Below are 15907 nucleotides of genomic sequence, written 5' to 3'. Positions count from 1 at the left end.
ACTCTGGTGAATTAATGCTTCAATTTCAAAAATGTTCAGATTTTTTTTTAGTATTTTTCCCCAAACTGCATCCTATATGGATTAAATAATAGGTATTTCATATTTGAAACCTTAACCATAGCCCAAGAGCCCCTACTATGTATTCAAAATATAATTGTCATGGCAAAGGCTCTATTGTAACACAACCTTGCAGACAATTCACCTAGGGAAGTGATTTTGAAGTGTTTGTTGCATGAAAATTGATGTTCTGTTCTTTGGAGCCTGGTGCAAACTTTGGGAGAAGGAAGTGGTAAATCTTGGGAATTTCCTAAAGGAAGACTGTGGGTAAGAAGGCAAATTTTGCTGCTGTTATGCACAGGAGTTCTAGGAATCCCTTTCAGAAATGCTGTATACTGGATTTGCTAGGAAATGGATTGTGTGATTGTCTCTACACAATGAAATGTGTATCTTTGGCAGTGGAGGACTTCAAATTTTGATTTCTATCCTTTCTTATTTCATACTTTCTATCCTTTCTTATTTCATCCTTTCTACACCAAAGATGTGCCAACATTTTCTGCTTCTTCTTCTTATTTTTAATCCCCTCTATGCTGTCTGCCTAATTTCTTGTCCAGTGTCACAAGAAAGCTGATCTGGAAAGTTTCTATACCTCACAATTCTCACCGCTCAGTTTAAGTGTTGTGGTATGCCCTATTACAGCCTGAAGCTTATGAATAAATATTAAAATCCGTTTCATAAAGATTGGCTAAATTTGCAGTGCAGGGGGTGGAATACCAATGGCTGTTTCAGAAGTACCTATGGTTATTTATTCATTTATTTATTTATTGCTTTAGAGAAGAATGAAAAATAAATGAATGACGTGAATGACCAAAATATTTAGTACATCATTACATGAAACAAGTAACAAATGCTTATTGCTGTAACTTCAGCTGAAGACAGGATACAATTAATGTAATTTACGTGAATTAAGCACATTTGTTTAAGGAGTGGATAAAAAATGATAAGCTCTAATGTGTTCATTATTGTTTCAAATATAATGACTTCTACTTTTGAAAGTTTTTCCAGGCATTTTTTCTGTGCATGTATGAGAGACTTCCATAGCCTTCCATGGAAGTATTTCTGTTTTACAGGGGTGCATATTGTTGTTGCTATCTAGTTTGTTACCAGTTTGCCAGTTTTAGTATGAAATAAGACATTTCTGAATGGTCTGCTTCCGAGTCCGTAATCTACTGAGGAGGATAGTTGTCCAGAATTATTGTGAAATTATTGTGAATTATTGTGAAATTCTATATTTTAAAAGTCAATAGTTTTTGTTTGTTTGTTTGTTTTCCCCTCATTATTTTTATTGCTTTGTCTTTCAATCATTTAATAACGGTTATCTTTTATGCATGGATTTCAATGGTAACAGAGAAGTTACATCCAGAACAGTTCTATTTAATTATTTGTTTTTGCCTGGTAGGAAATGCAGATGTTTGATTTCCGTATCTACACAAAGCTAAATAAATGTTTTCATGTATTATTTATGGTAGAAATAGGGAAAAATTTGTATCCTGCTTGCGATGACAAATAATAAATCAATTGCAGTACATGTAGTGTAGATCTAATTCCCAAAATGACCTGTTTGCCTTATGTTCCTTAATATTAATTAAACAGAAAATAATGTACATTTTTCCTCCAAAAAGATCAAATCAGCTCAGAAGTCATTTAGTTGGAAGCTTTATCAGCATTGTTTATTATACAATAGAATTAAAAGGATGTATGGAACAAGCAATACAGTTAACTGGTTTCTCCTAAATAGTGGATAGATTTTGAGATAGCAGTATTTCTCAACACAGTTCTTAAGATTTTGCTATTCTATTCCTTTATAAATCCTTTCAATTTGATGGTTCCCCTAACTTAGCAGCATTTTTGTTCCTTATGATCCTTTCGATTCAGGATGCAGAATAGAAAACTGCGACTCCTGCTTCAGCAGAGACTTTTGCACCAAATGCAAAGCTGGCTTCTACTCCCACAGAGGCCGCTGTTTCAGAGGTTGCCCACCTGGATTTGCTGCCTTGGAAGAACTCATGGAATGTGTGGGTGAGTCTTCCAGCCCAGCAGTGCTGCTGAAGCCACTTTTTTTTTTTTTTTTTTTGCCAGGTGGCCAGGTTTGATTGCTGATGACACTGCTTTTAAGCTAATACTTAGTAATTCCTCTACAGTGAGTGCCTGAAAGGAGGTTGTAGTGGAGTGGGAGTTGGCCTCTCCCCCCAGGTAGCAGTGAAAGGACAAGAGGTAATGGCTTTCAGTAGCACCATGGCAGGTTTGGGTTGGGTTTAGGAAAAATTTATTCTTGGAAGGAGTGGTGAAGTATTGGGGAAGGCTGCCCAGGGAGGTGGGGAATCACTGACCCTGGAGATGCTTAAGAGAAGGGTAGATGTGGCACAGAGTGACGTGGTCTAGTGATATGGTGGTGATTGGTCAGTGGTTGGACTAAGTGATCTTAGTGGGCTTTCCAACCTTAATGATGCTATGATTCCTATGAAGAAATATTCACTAAAAGATTGTGTCTGGATATCTTTCTCCACAATAATATATATATATATATATTTCTTCCAAACTTTGAAAGAATACACTGTTGTGAATGCTGTTGAGCATCTGAAAGGTCTGTCCTGTACATCATCATGTATGTACAATCTGTAACTCAGAATTTGTAAGATGTCAGGAAGGCCTCTTTTTGCTGAGAACTTGAGTGCCCCTTGAGTTTTCACCTCCATAAGCTACCTGCTCCTTTTTTGTTTCACAGAGTCCAGAACCCAGGGACAGGCCAAGTTGGATCATATGCCCTGTTCATGAAGCTCAGCAGTAGCCATAAAACCATGACAGGCATCAGAGTCACTTTTAGTTTCTCTACAGCTCTCCCCTGTTCTATTTTGCAAGTAACAGGGAAGCAAAGGAGTTGGATATAGCAGCCCATATGGATTGCTGATTGTATCACACGTATTGTGCTGGGCATTCATTCTATAACCAACACTTTTCTGCTGGTGGAGGGGGAAATTAAAAAAACAACAACAACAACAACAACAACAAAAATGTTCAAGTCCTGTAAGCAATGTGTATAGGTGGTCACATCCGCATGCAGGACAAATGAGAAAGATGAGAAAGAGGAGAGTGAGCAGTAGAAACTCAAGTTGGTCTTCTATATTTTGACTCTCTTGATTCAGAACAGGGTAGATAATTCTTTGCAGGCTCTATAAACTCTGTAGCACTGAGTTTTTTTGTTCAGACTTTAGTTTTTTTGAATGTAAAACTGAAAATGTGTTTTTTTAGTATAGATTTACTTTGCAACTCTGAGCTGTTTCTGGCAACTTTGTTAGCCTCATAGCTTGGTGTTTTACTTGAGGTGTGGGAGCTATCAGAACAGACTCCTCATTTCAGGAAAAGTCCTTTTGTTTCATGATGAAGAGGACCTAGAAATGTGAACTCCTGAGATGTACGCATCCAGGTTACAAATGAGTAGGATTTATCAAAAAGAGGAAAATTAAATCAATTTCAGGATTTTAGGAGGGCTTTGCGACTGACATGATGTTCATACAGGCAGATTAATAGTGTAACTCTGTTATGCTTGGGGTGGTGTAGACTGAAAAGATTCTTTCAGATTCTGTGAGATATTTTGTTTCTATTTTTTGCCAGTAAATAGTAAATCTTTTAAATAGTACGTTCTAATTTAAGTTCCTTGCTAATTAAAAAATCTTAAAAAGAGAAGGAGAGAACCAGAAGAATATCTAATAGGTTTTCTTTTGCTTTATCAGAAGGCTGTGAAGTTGGTCAGTGGAGTGAATGGGGAACTTGCAGCAGAAATAATAAAACATGTGGATTTAAGTGGGGCCTGGAAACGAGAACAAGGCAAATAGTGAAGAAGCCAGTGAAAGATACGATACCATGCCCAACCATCGCGGAGTCCAGACGGTGTAAAATGGCCGTGAGGCATTGTCCAGGAGGTAAGCCTAGAGCATGCCACAAAAATCTTTATGAGCATTCCTTAAGAGAAACCCTAGTTCTAACTTGAAAACAGAGCCATTTCATCTCAGCTAAAGCAGAAATCCCGTCTCTTCTCTGCCAGATGAGGCTGATAGGCGGTAGTGCTGCTGTGGACCTCATTTCTGCAGCGGGACTTGAGGGAGAGGCTCAGCATGGCAATGATTAGTCTCTCAGTGGACTGTGAAACTGTTTTCCTGGTGTGGTTTTTCAAAGAGGTAACTCATCAAAGGACTGGAACGTGTTATAGCTCGAGCTGCAGCATAAGAACTGTTGGGACTGTGGAATATCTAGTTGTGTTGCACACTGCAGGAAAGGTCGTGAGTCTAAATGTTTCTGCAGGTGACACACAGTGCTGGTGTTATGGGCATTTAAATTAAGAAACTTACACGTGGCATTGTTAGCTGGAGCTATTAGCTAAAATGTTACTTGTTCTGAATATCTTGTTTTGGTCAGGGCCGAACCATGCATTTCATTTCCACAACAAAAGGAGTAACAGTCAATTACAAACTGGATCTGGTAAAAATATCACAAAACAGAGTGAACAAAAAATGACTGATGTGATAGGTAAGCAGCAGTGTCGCACACTGCACTCTGAGGCTGACCAATGTTTCATACAGATCTCTGTGATTAGTAGAAGTTTCTGGAAACACTCTGAGCTTATTGCAAGTAATTTTAAACATAACCCGAATAAGAGATTGTGTGGAGTTCTTAAGCTGCATCAGAATGATCTATGGTGTAAGTGATATAAGGCCCATATCATCATCATTTGAATTATTTACATTTTTTAAGACTTTGTTCTTACATTCTGAGTTTATTGGTTAGTTTTCTAATACATGTAAAATAGGACAGTAGTCTACATATTAAAGAAGGGAAAAAAAAGTTATTCTGTCCAGCAGAATAACTGGATTTGGTATCAGTTTTGTCAGTGCAGAAGAGAAGTGATATATCTTGAGATGAGATGAAAAAACCTACAAGATGCACAACTTTGGAGAAAGGAAGAAAAAATAACATAAAAATCGATGCTTATTGCTCTGCCAAATTTTATTATCTGGAAATTTATTTCACAGACTGAAGATTTACCTTATTTTTATTGGATTTCAAGATACAGGTAGGTTTTCTTTAGTCGGGAAATCTACTTTCTGGTCAGCATCAAGATCTTTGTTCTTTTTCTCAATACATATCAGAAGAGTTGTTTCAGAAAGTACAAATTCAGAGTGAAAGGCTGGTTTCCCACAGGTCCTAAAGATTCTAGTCCTTTCCTGTCCTCCCACCATGTGGAATTCCCTGACTGTATTTTTGGAGATAAAAAATAAATATGTACAAAACTGCTGGTGTGCATTCTCCATGCTGAGTGCTGGTGATTGCTACTGTACCAAATGTCTTGTCTCCTGCTTTGTTGTATGTTTCAATTATGATTTTCTACACAGTTGGTCTACAATCTTGTTTATCGTATTTCATTTAGTTAGCAGGCCGCCCTTTTAGTCATTCTAGAATGCTTAGCTGCTTTCTCAATCGTGGTGAAGTATCAGGAGGCAGTGATGCTGGTTTTGGGGAAACTCAAGTGGATTTTAGATTGCTTCTGTTAAAGAAGAGATTCTGGGACTTGAAAAAAATGCAACATTTTAGAAATTTCATAATTCAAATTTTTAACTGAGGAAATCAGAAAAAATGCAGTTAGTGGCACTCAATGAGCGAAGAGCCGTAATCCCTGGAAATATCTGTTGAGAAGCTACGTTAAATCCTTTCATCCGAACCTTCTCAGTATATAGAATCACATAGATTGTAATGGATTAAATTGAGCACAGGAAGTAAGGATGTTTTTGGTTGAACAGGGTCAAATGAAGTGCTTTTGGCATGTTTTCTATTTACGTACATTTTACTGTTGCTATTTATGATACATAATACAAAAAAACTTCTGAAACAGATTTTTCGTTTGCAAAAGAAATGGAGTTAAATTCAGTTTTCCTACTAAATACTTAAGTTTCATATTTATCAGGGATTAAGATGTTACCCATCTGGCCATATGGCTGTAGTACAAATCTTGTTGATGAAGAATTCTTTATCGCTTTCCTATTCTGTGCAGAGTTATAGAGATGCAAGCTGGAATGCAAGTGAAAGATGATTTCACTTCTTTCCTGCTGAAGCCAGCAACATGTAAGAAGATACTCTCCTTGATTTCAAAGTAGATTCATTACTTTGCAGTATTTTCTTATTGTCAGTACTAACTGATTTAACTGTTATGACCAGATGGGATTGTCACATTTGTGTATCTGTTCACATTATGTATGCTACCCTGTGGCTTGGGTGTGACATGACTCATACAGCAAGAAGTTAGACTTAGAAAAAGATGGCTTGGATCATTCACCTTCTAACATGTTGGTCTCTTTCTGATCAGTCCTTAGCTCAAAAAGAAAGAAAAATAGATTATTTTTTTTAAAGAACAATTCAGTTACAGGGAATGGGGAAATTACCAAGCAGAAGTATGGGCAGATACACATTGCTGTCTTAAAGGTTTTTCATGCTTACTACAAGTATTCACTTTTTACCTCTCTTTTTTGCATGTTTCCCAAGTTCACATAAATAAATTACTTATTTTGCCTTCTTTTGTTTGTACCCCTCAAGTACTTGCAATACTCATGTTTTGTGTTAAGTATTACAAAGCTAAACAGCTTTCTACTTTTAGTCTTCCATGACACTGCAGATCCTCATGCTGTCTTGATACACAAATACTACTCTGCACAAAACTGTTATTTCCAATAAGAATCACTGTGCCAATCAAGAATGCTGATTTTGGACATGAGGATGAGATGTGTCTGCTTTAATTTCCTAATGCTGAAAGGGAGAACATCATGAGGTGGGAGGGAGTTCTTTCCTCAACACAGACATATAACTTAATGTACTTTACGCTGTTTGATTCAGTTTTGAAAGCTTATATCTTCCTATTGCTGCAAAAGAATACAAGACTTCTGGTGGAGCAACAGTAAAAACACCCAATCAGGATGTTTCCTTCTTTAAAACAACATATTTCCTCTGAGAGTGAATGTGTTAAAGATGATGGTTTAAATTGACAACATGCACTACAAAGGGTCAAAAATGTCCTTGTCATCCCCTCCTCCCCTGCCAAGCTTGATGCTAGCTACATTCAATTTCTTTTGAAATCAGTCAGAGGAAATTTGGATTTCTCTTTGGCTATAAAAAAAAGTTTTATTTAGAAGAGGCTAATAAGATTTTTTTACTTGCACACCCAACTTAGTCATAGAATCATTAAATAATACTGGTTGGAAAGAACCTAGAGAGGTCACATATTCCAACCTGCTGCTCAAGGAGACGATCACTTCCGTGCTGTCCTTTTAGTACAGTCAGTATACTGTTTGCTTTCTTTGCTGCCAGGGCATGTAGCTGGCTCACATTTAACTCAGTTTTAAGCAGGACACCTCAGGGCCTTCCCTTCAGCCAGTCAATGCCTATCCTGTAGTTTTTTTCAAGAACTGCCTCTTTCCCATGTGCAGTACCCTGCACTTGTCTCTGTTGAATTTCATGAGGTTCCCTTCAGCTACAAAGAATCTCTCTTTTCTAAAAGACAATTACAAAAGAGCTCGAAATAAATGCAGCACCAGAGTGAGTGATCTCTGTGACCAGAGAGATTATTATGTTTGAGCTTTTTGACTGCATCTGCCTTAAAGTGTGCAATCTTGAAAAGTTTGTAAGCCAGGATGCACTTTTCTATATTGCATGTGTCTCAGTTCACAGTACCTACAAATACCATCTGCCTTTTGAGAGCCAATACTAGGGCTATTCCTAGACTGGACTCAATACACATCACAACCACAGTTTGTTTCTTTTTTTGGTGATGTTATATTGGTGCAAGAGCAGTTTGCCTGAGTGGCAAAGACAGTTCTTGCTGTTCCTGGACCTGTCCTCTTCTTGAGGACTGTCAAATACTGAGGTAGATATGTCCAGTAGACTGTGCAGTCACTATCTTTTGAAGTTTCCAAGGCCTGACTGGACAATGCCCTGAACCGTGTAGTCTGAATGGCCTTGACCCTACTGAGAGCAGGAAGTTGGACAGGAGACCAACCAATCTGTGGCTGTGAAACTGAAAGAACATTGTTCTTCCTGACTAGATTTCAGAATTTCTGATCTCTGCCACTGCCAGTTAGAGAGAGGCTAGAATGAATGCCCAAAGGGAAAAAGAACAAACCAAGTCTTTCCCATGTTTCCTATACTACTGAGATCTCCTCATTTGTATCATTTAATTTTAACTAACATGCAAATTGTGTCTAATATTTTAAGTGTAATTCTGATTCACGCATTTGAATCTAGCTTTCATCCAAATTAAAGCTTAGTTGAAAGTTCTGATTATTACTTTACCTAATTATTATTTGATCTGTTAACTTGTCTGTCTGTGGCTAAATGCCTCACAATCTAAAAGGGATGCACCATGATGTATACTTAATTTAATGTACTATGGCAGTATAAGAAAGCACTTTAAAACTAGCAGTTTTACTGTAGAGATGCAGATGTAGTACTCCATGTTAGTTTAAGAGCTTTGGTATATTTTTTAAGGGCTGTGTTAATTTTCAAGAAACCTGAAAGCTTTATAATGCATGTAAGAATCTGTATTGGAGTGTTTCTACACCTGACGCCTCATAGATTTGCAGATAAAAGTTGGATGGTGCATCTCTCTGCCAACAGTGCATTACAAACTGAAGTACAGCAAGAAACAAACAAAAAACCCCAACTCCTGTGCAGGTATTTATTTGTCTTTTTCCCTCCTGCTGTTGGGATAGGAAAATTAGTGATTGGTTATTGGAGGAGTGCACTCCTCCATACTTTCATTTCAAAGCAGTAAAGAAAACTGAGGTATAATAATGCTGAAAGGTGAGTAGATACCTTTTGATACATGCTGATGAATAACAAATCTATTAACTCCTGAAAAAAACAGTATGATATATTGATGTTTTTGCTGTAAGATAGGTATAGAAAGGTTAATATAAATAGTATTTCTTATACAGCGTAATGTGTTGTTTAGTCATATAAATGAGGAAATGATTGAATTAATTTATGAAATCTTATTTTAAAGTTTACCTTGCACACAAAATATTTAAGATTAATTTGTCTAGCAATCCTTAAAAAAATTATATATCTATATATCAAAGAAGAATGTCACCTTGTATTTTGATGAGTGAAGTTCTGCATTTTGTAAGAGTGAGCTCAACTGTTATGGTAGTGTGTCCTTCAGGTTCAAGCTAAGATATCGTAACATGGTTATATGGCTGTTAATTTAGTTATTTAGTAATTACATGGAGAAGGTAAATGTTACATTCATCTTCAGAGGGGAAGGCCTGGGGAACTAAGAGGTGGTCAGCTTTACCTCACTTCTTGGGAAGATCATATAATAAGTCTTCGAGACAACTGCTTCCAGGCAAATGAAGGACAAGAAAGTGTTTTCAAATGTGGTGTCTTCAAGCGAGCATGGGTTTGAACCTGATTGACCTCTGAGATGAAACAGCTGCCTCTATGTATGAGGGTACAACAAGGGCAAGGCTTCTGATAGACTCCTATAATGTCCTTCTTGTCAAATCAAGAGATAGAAAATGTTGCACCTTTATCACAACTTGTCTAACAAATGATCAGTGAAGTGGTTTGGGAAGTGGAGCATATTTTCCGCTAGTAGAGGCTGGCATCACAGAATCATAGAAAGTCCTGAGTTGGAAGGGGTTCCTGAAGACATCTTTTTCAACTTGAATGATTCCAGGATTCTATGACATTGTGTCCATCTCCTAACTCCACACGGGGAGTGCTGTTATAGTGAAACCTAGGTTGGATTTGTTTGTTTATTTAGTGAATGGCTCATTTTGTTATAAAAGTTTTAAGAGGCTTAGTTCTTTGACTTAATCAGAGATAAGAAATGATTGTACCTTAATAAGGCTAGAAGTAAAATTTGTCTGAACAGACTGACCTTTGAATGGAATCCTTCAAGAATTCTGATTTCTTTTTTAGTTTTTCAGTGCCCAATGAATGTCTTGTAAAGGACTGCATATACTTGGGTGCAGGATTTTAGTTTTATTCACCTTAACTGGACATTTCAGTCTGGCCATCGTTTTATCATATTGCAGCAGGATAATTTTTCAACTTACTTTCAGAAGACTGTCAGTGAATTATTGGAGTGCCAGCTAAAACACATTTTTCCCTTTTCAGTATAAATTATCCTTCAGTCCTCCTTTTTAGTTAAAGTAAAGCAATAGGGAACTTTTTCCTTTGAAGGCTTTCATACTGTTTTTCCAATCATTAAAAAGTTTTACATTCAATTTACTTACTGCCATTTTTGTATCTTAGGTCAGATAAGTACTTTCAACATGTGTGTTTCCTTAAGTATAATGTATTTCAGAAGTAGCGTGAGTATCATCTGATGCAGCAGCTCTGATGGGAGTTATCTGTTTTTAATGAATAACTAAATAAATGGCAGTGCAAATCCTTGTAAATAACCAGAGTATGAGTTAGAGCCGTCCCATGGCAATTACACAGTTCAGGATTGTTTAAAACGTGAAAAGAGAGCCAGATGCTAATCCACGTGGAAATACAAATACTGGAAACAGTTGTAGCTGATCCAAGTGCATAAATTGCATTTGTCCATAAAAGGTACCTGACAAATTTTATTGTCCATGCCTTTATGAAGTAACTCCTGTTGGTTTTGTCTCTTGCTCATTCTGAAACTACAATTCACCTGTACGTGGAAAACCCATATGCTTTCTCATTTCTCAGCCAGACAGTTCCTTTTTATGCAGTACAGTGTTTGCTGTTTGCAGTCACAGCAGAGAAACCTGCAAACATACACCTACCTGAGATTACTTTTTCCTCCCTAAGGATCAATGAGTGAGGCAGAATTCTGTGCACATTCTCTCCCAGACCATGGGGCTGGGTGTAGCAGGTCTGGAGATGCATCTGCTCCAGGTGCGGTATGTCTGCAAAGCATTCTGATCATTTTTAAGGATTCTAGGATTCACTAAGCCTTTCCTCACTCATTGTACCACTGTACATTGGTACAGGACCATATTCTGACAGCATATTTGGGTGATTCTGATACTCCTCGTCAGTGTAGTTCATCATTCCAGCAGTGTTAACAATGGCAGTGTTCAGGTATTGGAAGTGTTGTTCCATAAACAACAGCAACAGTGACTGGAGTAGTGAGACTTCACCATAGTAGATGTGGTATTTACATATGCAATATTTAGATACTTTCTGCATTCTCTCAATAAAGAGTGCTGTAATAAATTGCGTCTGACTCTCAGTGTTGGGCCCTGCCCTGCAAGATTGGATTGGTATCTCTAACCAGCTGTGACAGAAATAGGATTCTTTGGATACAGATGTGATTGCCAACAGTTATATTGTCATTTTAAATAGTTAAAACTCTTCAGCTGAGCCACAGTTGTGTGCATACTCCCTACACACTTCCAATGCAAAGTAAATTATCCAAGTATACATCACCTTCTGACTGGCTAGGCTAGCAGGGTACTCACAGCTAATTACAGCTGCTTGGCTGTTAAGCAAAGAGCTTCTTATGCTTCTGTAACTTGATTGATCGTGATAGCCTATCTTTACCCTTTGTGATAGTTTTCTTCTGGAGAATCATTTTGAGTGCTGTACCCTGCTTGCTCGATAGCTAGTGGCAACCTAAGGTAACTTACAACACAGGCCTCATGGGTTCAGGTTGAATTCAACAGAAATTGTTAGTTCCTATTCCACAGCCAGGCAGTTGAAACTTAGAGAGTGAAGAATTCAGCAAAGAAGAATGAGAGAGGAAAGAATCTGAGAAAGGCTGACTCACATCAGGCACAGTGATATGCAGTTCAGAGGCTCTTGAGCTGGTGTGCTGAGTAAGGGAGCTCCAGAAACTAAAAGAATTTAAAAATGTCATTGTAATGCTATGCAAGAGCTGATTGCCTCTACTGAGAGACAGGATTTATTAGGTCTTGCATTGTGCTGTGCAGATTTTTCAGGACATGAGGTAGCATTTGTGATTAGGAACTGTTATTTTCTGTAGAGATGCATGGCTCACGAATGCTAACTTGGGGGGTCTCGTTTTCTTGTACGTTTCATTCCTGTCAAATAGTTATTACAGAGAGGCTTACAAAATTCTGGAAGGGGACACTGCTCAATTTATAAATGCAACAGCTTCTATTGCTCTGCTGTAGGTCAGATTTAATTAAATTAGCTTGCACCAGCTGGCTTCAGGAGTCAAAGGGGAAGGCCAACAGGGAATAGGTGGAGAAGCAGTTTCCCCAGCTGCTCTCATGTGATCACCACCAAGGTTAAACCCCTGGAGTCAACTGCACTGTTTTTTAAGGATGTGCTGTGGAAATCATTTGTTGATTGCTTCTAGATAGGGCTGCATTCTTTACCTCTTATGAGATGCGCAGAAGGAGCAAAATGGAGGCTGTGATTATGTATTTTAAGAGCTTTCTAGGATAATGTTTACCTCAGATTGGAAAGCTTGGACACCACTGGTTCCTGTAATGCTTTTTGCTTAACGCTTCAGATATGAATATAGAACTTCTTGGAGGATTCAAGTTCTGGGTTCATTCTGAATCGCTACAAAAGGGCCTGCAGATGATGTTTAGAAGAGGAGTAGCTGTAACTAGCAGTGAAGGGAAGCAATAGAAAGCAAGCAGTGTTAATAATGTATGGGGCTTCCCTATTCTTTATTGCTATTTCATGATTTCATTGTCTCTCATTAATAATTTGAGTAGGTTTAAATAATTTTTAAATGTAGCTGTAGATACAAATTAGTCTTAAATGAGTAGTAACAAGTGAAATAGCTTTGTGTTCCACAGGCGTAGTTCAGAACTGTGCCTGAGTCAGTATGGCATTTTGCCCCAAATGATCAGGGATAGATGTGGTATTATGACAGAAACAATATGCAGTCAATATATTTGGTCCCCAGAAGGGCTCCTTTATGCCTTGGCAATTGGTCTTCTCTCTTCAACTTACTTCTTTGGGGTGTCTAAACTGACATAACTGATTCTGAAGGTTCACAAAATGTTAACTGCCTGCCACTATATTAGAATCTGCTGTGTCCTTTACCATTTAATATGTAAATATTAATATCAAATATTAAATCAAATAATAATGTCAAATCAAATATATCAATAATATATCAAATGAATTATAAGGAAACTGGATCTCAAGGCTACATTTGTACTGCCCATCACCTCTAAGTATAGCACTTCAGTGTTATGCTCTACACATCTATTGCCTGCAATACATGTATGCAATGGTACAGTCTGCTAAGACTGTTTGAGGTATTATTTTTTTGTAGAAGCTGGTTAGCTTGGCTCCTCACATGTTTGTCTGTTTCAAGCCTTTTAAACAAGTTACCATGTATTGGTTTTTCTGTGAGCATGCCTTTACACTTAGCTATTCAGAAACCAAGTTGGATACCTTCTGAGAACCTGGTACAAATTCAGACTGCTGGAGAGTATCTAGCTGCAGAGAGCAGCAGCAGCAGGATACCTAGCAGAGCAGTTGCTTTCTGTCATATGAGATTTATTGAGAACTTTGTTTTAAAAAGTTCAAACAGGGGACATGTCTTCCAAAAACCTATGTTTGAGTTGCACTCTCATGTAACATAAAGATCACCCATATATCTAGTGATGTTAATATCCTATGATAGCACTGTGGCAGGTGTTACAATGAATTTCCGATGAAAATGACAGGCAGCTCTTAAATTATTCTGCTTACCTGTTGGATACAAATGTGGACATCCTGAATGGGTTGCCAATTGTACCTATGTGAGCAATTTCAGCATGGTAGAAATAGGACTGTGAAAACAGTCAAACTTATTTTTCTTCCTTTGTTACATTTAGAGTGATACAATAAAATCTCACCTCTTGACAAGATGTATATGCCAGGCAGCTTTGGTCAGATCTAACACAGTTGTCTGGAAGGTATATTTTATTTAGCTTTAGTCCTGTGGCATCTCCAGAACAAAGAAATCTGCTCTATTTATCTGCTACTTGAGATGACAAATGTCTAAGTGGTTTATAAAACACAGCTAGTTTAACTACCACAAAGATGATTAAATTCCAGCATTGTATTTTCACTCTGAATTTGTGGATTAGATTGTTACCTCCTGATTTACCATCTGTTCCTTATAACGTCTAAACTGGAAGAAATGACTTTTATGAGGCCTAGCAAAGAAACCCCAATTTGGCAAAATGCAAAGAATAAATTTTAAGCATTGCAAAAGATTGTGCAGGAGAGAAACACTAGAAGTCAGTTCACAACTTTGCCATATAGCACTAGGAGTTGAATGTGTAATAGAACTCTTTTGAGTGTGTTTGTAACAGAAGGAAAGATCTTGTGTTTGGTAACTGATGGCTGAGGACATTTATGAGCCATAACAACTCCACAGTTCAAAAATATCTCCTGAGCAAATCCTGTGCCAGGCTTCAAACCATTTCTCTCGTTGGAAACTGGGATAGGTAGAAGGTTTCTAGTTTTAAAAAAAAAGTGCAGTGGTAAGATACAGGAGGGTAACTCATGAAGCAAAAATGAAGTTGGTTTCAAAATCATTACAGACTGTGTCTTTTTTATAATATAAAATACTGACATTTTGATGAAATGTTCAGAACCAGTTTTTCATAATCGCTGAAGGATCTCTACAGGATATGAGAATAGATGCTATCAGCTGTAATATTCAGCGCTCACTCAGTACACAATTATTCTGCCACCAGACTTTCCTAATCAGCTCAGCAATCCAGTGCCAGCTTGAGCGTAGGCTGTAATACCTCATTGGAGAGCGAGGGAAGCTAGTGGATCATGAGTCCTACACATATAAATGGAAAATTCCTCTGAAATAAGGTTCATTTTTCTTGCAGCTAAGGCAGTGAAAAGGAGAACAAGGTTTTATACTTTTTGCAGAACTCAGTAGTAGGGATGCCCAAAGAAGGGCAGCGTGTTTCATAAGAAGTTTTATAACATGCTGAATATTTCTTTCAGCTGGAGTGATTTTATTAAGTAATTGTTAAAATTTCAAACTCTATAAAATATTGATTCATGCATTCTTTGCAGAATAATGTTTTTGGGGTGGAGTATGTTATGAAAGATAAGTATATTCATTCTCTTACTTTTCTTCCAACTATCAGAATTAGTTTTTGAGGGAATAAAACAAAACTCCAGACTTTTATTGAAGGGGAAGAAAACCCACCTTTTTTTTTTTTACAGTGTCTTGAGCTAATTGTATGTCAGACTGTGATTCCAGGTCACAAAACAGTCGCAGCCTCTTTGTATGAGATACTCAAATGGAATAAGTCGGTGTTGCTCTCTAGGTGAGCATCTATTAATCTCTAACAGCACAGATGATTGAGAGCTTTTTCATGCCTATGGACAGAAGTCAAGAGAAGCTCCAGCAAATTTTCATTATTCTAAGATTGGTAGAAAGCAAGAAGCACGTCTGGCTGCTTTGTAATAACTAATTACTCCACAAAATAAATAGGAGCTCAGAATTTAGTAGCAAAATTAAAATATGAGCCAGAAAATTACTGCAGTTCTTCACACTTCATTGAGAAATCTGTACCTAAAAGAGAGATGTTTGTCTTAGAAAAAAGATTAAAAAAAAATCAAAAATAAAGAGATACACCTCTCTCAAGTGGTTGAGTACAGAATAAGTAGAGCTGCTGGAGTCAGTTGTAGCTGAGTGCACTGCTATGTGCTCTTCAAAGCTGGGAGAAATATGTTACAGAGGAACCTTTAGAAAGTTATTTTAGACATTGTTCGTCGTTCTCATTCAGGGCTATTAGAACAGGATGTGGATCCATTGGTAGGACTGACTGTTACTACTTCTTATGTGAACAAAAATTTCATCTAATTATGCAATTAATTATGTGAA

General features: G+C 37.4%; 1 protein-coding gene across 2 annotated transcripts in view; it reads left to right on the top strand.

The window, feature by feature from the left end:
• The window catches only part of RSPO2 (R-spondin 2), a 96828-nt gene that overhangs the window by 58148 nt on the left and 22773 nt on the right, over window positions 1-15907 (top strand). Inside the window, exons 3-5 of one of the 2 annotated variants that reach the window (XM_042869367.1) lie at window positions 1933-2076; window positions 3789-3977; window positions 4100-4415. In XM_042869367.1, the coding sequence (XP_042725301.1) occupies window positions 1933-2076; window positions 3789-3977; window positions 4100-4119 (353 nt within the window). In that variant the 3' untranslated portion in view covers window positions 4120-4415. Of the gene's footprint in view, window positions 1-1932; window positions 2077-3788; window positions 3978-4099; window positions 4416-15907 lie in introns of those variants that run through there. The other variant, XM_042869368.1, reaches the window with a different exon arrangement.

This window comes from Lagopus leucura, unplaced genomic scaffold (genome assembly GCF_019238085.1).
Source record: "Lagopus leucura isolate 7727_CA_CO unplaced genomic scaffold, USGS_WTPT01 Super-Scaffold_100002, whole genome shotgun sequence".
Lineage (NCBI taxonomy): Eukaryota > Metazoa > Chordata > Aves > Galliformes > Phasianidae > Lagopus > Lagopus leucura.
This window is presented reverse-complemented; position numbering and strand designations above follow the sequence as displayed.